Source organism: Lactuca serriola, chromosome 7 (genome assembly GCF_051521515.1).
Source record: "Lactuca serriola cultivar US96UC23 chromosome 7, Lser_US96UC23_V15, whole genome shotgun sequence".
Classification (NCBI taxonomy): domain Eukaryota; kingdom Viridiplantae; phylum Streptophyta; class Magnoliopsida; order Asterales; family Asteraceae; genus Lactuca; species Lactuca serriola.
Window position 1 is genome coordinate 8,740,104 of NC_136414.1, and position 5,941 is coordinate 8,746,044.

The 5,941-nt window shown below is 34.3% G+C and overlaps 1 protein-coding gene across 1 annotated transcript; it reads left to right on the plus strand.

Moving 5' to 3' along the window:
- The first annotated feature begins 212 nt into the window (after positions 1 to 212).
- On the plus strand, positions 213 to 3,994 carry LOC145062344 (cytochrome P450 76T24-like). Its single transcript, XM_079009959.1, has 3 exons — positions 213 to 772; positions 2,776 to 3,225; positions 3,327 to 3,994. Exons 1-3 carry the CDS (start codon positions 326 to 328, stop codon positions 3,933 to 3,935), a joined length of 1,506 nt encoding a protein of 501 aa, XP_078866085.1. The 5' UTR covers positions 213 to 325; the 3' UTR covers positions 3,936 to 3,994.
- Positions 3,995 to 5,941: the final 1,947 nt, after the last annotated feature.

Below are 5,941 nucleotides of genomic sequence, written 5' to 3' on the forward strand. Positions count from 1 at the left end.
ATTTGTTAGACTAATTTTTTTTTTTTTCTATTCTAAGTAAAATATCTTATTATTTTACAAACGTATATATGTTGCAATATTGTTTTTTTTTTTATATTTTATTAAATTATTTTGCCTGATGGAAAATATTTAGAATAAAATAAATAAAAGACTGATAGATGGCAGGACCTGACCTATAGGCGGCTTCAAATAAATCCTAAACGATCACGTGTTATGAAGAAAAAGAAACTTATATCTTTCCTTTGTTTAATAGTATTGGGTAAGCTTGCTATAAATGAATCGGAATAAATCTACACATTAATCCAAATAAGTTTAATTGGATGATATGGAGTATCCAACATTCTTCCTCTTACTATCTTGCCTATTGCCATTCATCTATGCTATCAGCATTTCCGGCCGCCGCAACTCACGGCTTCCACCAGGACCTTATGGTTTTCCTATCATCGGAAACCTCCTAGAATTTGGCCCCAACCCCCACCACTCACTGGCTATACTATCTAAACGTTATGGTCCTTTAATGTCACTTAAGCTTGGAAGCAGGATGACGATAGTCATTTCATCACCAGATATGGCCAAAGAGTTTTTTCAAACACATGATATATCATTCTCAAGCCGATCAGTTCCTAATGCTGTTCGAGCAGGGGACTCTGATAAATACTCCATAGTGTGGCTTCCGGCAGGAGATCGATGGCGAAAACTACGAAGAATAACTAAAGAATATTTGTTCTCTGTGCAACAGTTAGATGCTAGCGAATTCCTAAGAAGGGAAAAGGTACGCATAGTATATTAGCAATATATTTAATTATATACCCATCCAAATATTTGTTGTTGAGTTTTAGTGTCATCAAGTAGTTTATATATATTGATTAACATTAACTCGAAACAAGTTCAACTAAATTTCTGCTATATATGCTGCATATGTATGCGATTGTAAAATAATTAATTTTAGAGTAAACCTAAAAAAATTCCTTATATTTATGTTTTTTTATTGGGTTCGATGTCTATTGGATTTTTTTATTAAAAAAAGTTGGTTTAATTTGTTCCAAGCTTAGTTACTCTCTTAATACTGTTACTTAAGGAGATAAAATCTCTGTAAAGTTATTATTGGATCTGATTTAATACTTCATATGCTCTTGATGAAGATGAAGAGGGAACGTCGACCCTACTTCTGCCCTCACTCTTTTGTTTTTATCACCTACAAAAGCACACTCACCCATTTGACAGTATGGTCATTATTGGAATAAAAAAAAGGTACACATCATTAAATAGGGAAGCCAAACTTGGAACTTGTAATAAAGATTTAAAAAAGGATTATATATCCGAGAGACTGAACCTAGCAAATTTAAAATAGGATTATATATATATGGACCATTCTTCAAGTTTACTCCATAATTCTACAACAAACATTCAAAATAAAAATTTCAATATATAAAAGTAATAATCAAAACTAGAAAAGTTACCCTCGCTATGCGAGGGCCAAAAGCTTTCAATGTTGTTTCCGAATCGATAAATATGACAGACGTAAAAAGTGCAAGGATGACAAGCTCGGGCTTTGCCCCAGACCATTTTGTTCATGTTTTTATGAAAAAATGTAAAAGTTTTGACTGCAAGGACCAGAAGTGTCAAAATGGCTAAAGAATTAAAGCGGTAGGAATTAACAAGTTTTTAGAAAAATGATCAAAGTTGTCGAACCGTTAAAGTTTTGTGGCTAAACTTTAAATATTAAAAGGTTCCTAAATAGAAAAGGGATCAAAGTTGTCAAACCGTTAAAGTTTGGTGGCCAAACTTTAAATATTAAAAGGTTCTTAAAAAATGTAAGAATATCGATTATAAGGACCAAAAGTGTCAAAATGACTAAAAAAGAGGACCAAAGTTGTCAAACCGTTAAAGTTTTGTGGCCAAACTTTAAATATTAAAAGGTTCCTAAATAGAAAAGGATCAAAGTTGTCAAACCGTTGAAGTTTTGTGGTCAAACTTTAAATATTAAAAGGTTCCTAAAAAATGTAAAAATATCGATTACAAGGACCAAAAGTGTCAAAATGGCTAAAAAATGAGAACCAAAGTTGTCAAACCGTTAAAGTTTTGTGGTCAAACTTTAAATATTAAAAGGTTCATAAATAGAAAAGGGATCAAAATTGTCAAACCGTTAAAGTTTTGTGACCAAACTTTAAATATTAAAAGGTTCCTAAAAAAATGTAAAAATATTGATTACAAGAACCAAAAGTGTCAAAATGGCTAAAAAATAGGACCAAAGTTGCCAAAGTACAGGGGCCAATTCTAAAAAAAAAAAAAAAAAAAAAAAGTCTAGGAATTAAAATAGACAAAAATTATAGAAGTTCACTATTCATAAATAAGAAACAATTTCCATAATATATATATATATAATTTTCTATTACCTCCTCTATGTTAGCACAAAGTCGAGACATAAAAGATGTCAAATTTTCATTAAGTTTTCTAGAGAAGATGGAGACATTCGGTATTTTATTTTATTAACCAAAAACAGATTATACTTGATGATTATACTCGGTTTTCGATGACAACTGACAGCTAGAACAATTCATTTAACATTGGTTGGAAAGAAACACACACACACACACACACATATATATATATATATATATATATATATATATATATATATATATATATATATATATATATATAGAATCATTAATTCTTCATATTTGGATACAGTTTTAGATATGTCATGTTATCTAGAATAAATGTTGATATGGATCATTTAACAACTTATATATATTCATATTGTATATATAGGTGCAAGAACTTCTTAACCATGTTAGTCAATGTTGTACAGACCAAAAGGCTTTGAACGTAGGTGGAGCTGCATTCACCACATCTCTTAACATTCTCTCTAACTTCATGTTTTCTCTGGATCTTGCTCAATACGGTGCCGAGTCAACACAAGAATTCAAGGACGCTGTATGCGCCTTGCTGGAAGCTGGCGGAAAACCCACTCTACCAGACCTTTTTCCGATACTTAACTCATTGGAGCTACTAGGGTTATCACGAAAGGAAAACGTTAATGCTACTAAGTTATTGACTATTTTTGAAAAGATCATCCATGAGAGGTTGCAAACTAGATCGGATTCTTCTTCATATGATGGCATTTCAACGACAAATAACGATGTTTTAGACTTGTTGCTCAATCTGAACCTGAAAAATGAATCCATTATTAGTCAAAATGATATGAAACACTTATTTCTAGTAAGTAAATCTTTTAATAGTTATAATTATTGCACATAATAGTACAAGCGTCGAGTACATTTTTCTTCAGAAGACTATAACTCTTTCATGAATTATTGTAGTCGTTATATATCGCGGGAACTGACACAACATCGATCACTGTGGAATGGGCTATGGCCGAGCTCATTCGCAACCCAAAGAAGATGGAAATGGCCCGGTCAGAGTTGGTCAAAGTCACACACAACAACAATAGAAATATACAAGAATCTGACATTTCTCAATTGCCTTACTTACAAGCTGTGATAAAGGAAACTCTGAGACTGCATCCTCCCGTCCCTTTTCTTATACCACACCAAGCCATACATGATGTTGATGTTCAAGGTTTCATTGTGCCTAAAGATGCACAAATCTTGTGTAACGTATGGGCTATGGGTCTAGACCCAAACATTTGGTCAGACCCAAAAATATTCATGCCAGAGAGGTTTTTGGACGTGAAGATCGACTATAAAGGCCATGATTTCGAGCTCATCCCGTTTGGTGCAGGGAGGAGGATTTGTCCGGGATTGAATCTTGCTAATAGAATGTTACATATAGTATTAGGATCTTTGATTCACAAATTTGATTGGAAAGTTGTGGGAAATTGTAGAACACAAGATATCGATATGGAAGAAAAGTTCGGGATCACATTGCAAAAAGCTGTACCGCTCATGGCTATCCCTGTCAATTTGTGATAGCGTTTTAGGTCATTATGGTTGTTTTCTTAAATAAAAGTTGAAAAGAATTTTTATTACTTTGAGTTTTTAGAAAACACGTGTGCTTGTATTCATAAATAAAAGTTTAAGTATGCCTTTAGTGGTGAATAACCCAAGAAATTGCCATTATTACAACAAATACGGTTTTTTTGGCAACCGGATGACCCGAATTTGGTAGACTGAGCAACTTGTTCCTTACAAGAAAACAGATCTTTAGACTGCAAGGAGTGGGAGGGAAGCTTCCCTCACTTTTGGTGGGCCATACCCTTCTCTCCATCACTCTCATTTCCCTCACCTAAAAGCCAAGGAGTGGGTGAGAAGCCCTTCCCTCATTTTTTTTTAAATAAATTAATTTTTTTTTGTTGTGAATTATAATTTTTAAATTAATATTAAACATAAAACTTAATTAAAATTCAAAAGCATTTCATTAATTAAAATAAAACTTACATTAAACCTAAAATATAAAAAAGTAGAAAATTAAAAAAAAAACACACACACAAACTAAAAATCAAACAAACCACCAACGACCTACGGAAAATATTTTTTCTGAATTTTATCTCTTCTTCATTACGAGCTCGAGAGCCGGTCCCGAGAGATGATCGACGTTTTCCATCAAAAACTTCATGTCTTCCATTTCTTATCTCTCCGCCCGCTCCTTTTTCCTTGTTTCTTCTTTTTCTTTGTCGAAAGCCAAACGTTCGGAGAAATTTAGATTATATCGATCAAGCGGCGATGTTATCTTCCGCATTTCGTCAATGTCCACGCTGAAATCAGATGCACTCGAAGAAGTCCCTTTTCCCTTTCTCTTCGCTTTGTCCCTACCCATTGGACGTTCAATTTCTTCTAGCTCGAGTTCGTCGTCCTGATTTAAATCTTGACCGACCCGAGCATCGGAGGAGGTTGTGTAATCACTAGAGCCTGTTTTCGTTCGCTTTGATTGTTGGACTCCAAAAATAAAAATCTCGCTCGTATTTTTTCCACCTAGGACTTCGGGATAATAATTTCCAACAATCGTGCCACTTGAATGGTTTTCCGACTTCCTCAAGGTAAAACTGCAACGCTTCTTGAAGTATTTCTTCGTCGCCTTGGCCGCTTTTTCGTTGGGTTTTTAGGTTGTTGTATAACCCGTTAATTTTTGAAACCCCCTTGCTATTTCTCGAAACGTCGAGTTAAGTTGATGTTTCGTACGGTAGTCGTCACATTTTCCTAGCTCCTCTCGAAATCGTTCTAAAATGCGAAACAAAAAATGTTCTCCCGGTTGTGCGTCTCCCTGAATTGAATCTTCAGAAATATCAACCCAAGCTTTGACCAAAACTAGCTCTTCGTGTGGAACCCATAATGTCGGCTTTTGTCTTCCCGGTTGTGCGACACTCTCGTGCACTTGTTTTTTCCTTTTACGTCTTTGTGGTGGTGGTGTTGGTTGAGTTTTGGGAACCATGTCTTCTTCTTCCGCGTCATCCGATTCATCGTCAAGTTGGTGGTAATGTTGGGTTTGAGTTTGAGTTTGAGTTTGGGGTTGAGGTTGATTTGGCGATTGTTGATCCGGAAACACAACAAAGTGTGAAAACATTTGTGACGGAACATTTGGAACTTGCATCGGTTAATATTGACCAATATTTTGGTATTGTAATTGTAGTGGATATTGAATGAGAGCATCGAGTTGGGGGTGGGAAACTCCTTGCAAGGATGAATCGATAGCAAAAATGTTGCAATGAGGGATGTTTATACTCGAACCATGGCTTTTTTTTCCGTGGATCGGAACTTGGGGTTTGATTGTCGGGATTTTTTTTTTGTTGATATAAAGTAGAGAGAATAGAGAATAATGTGATGTTTTTAAGTTATTTGTATGTATTTATAGTAGTGGTAAAAGAATAAAAATAAATAAATAAATAAAAAGAAAGTAGCCGTTACAGCCAAAAAAAAAATACTTTTTACCGTTGAATAACGGTAGTTGTTCAAAATAAAATTATCGCCCAATCACAGCA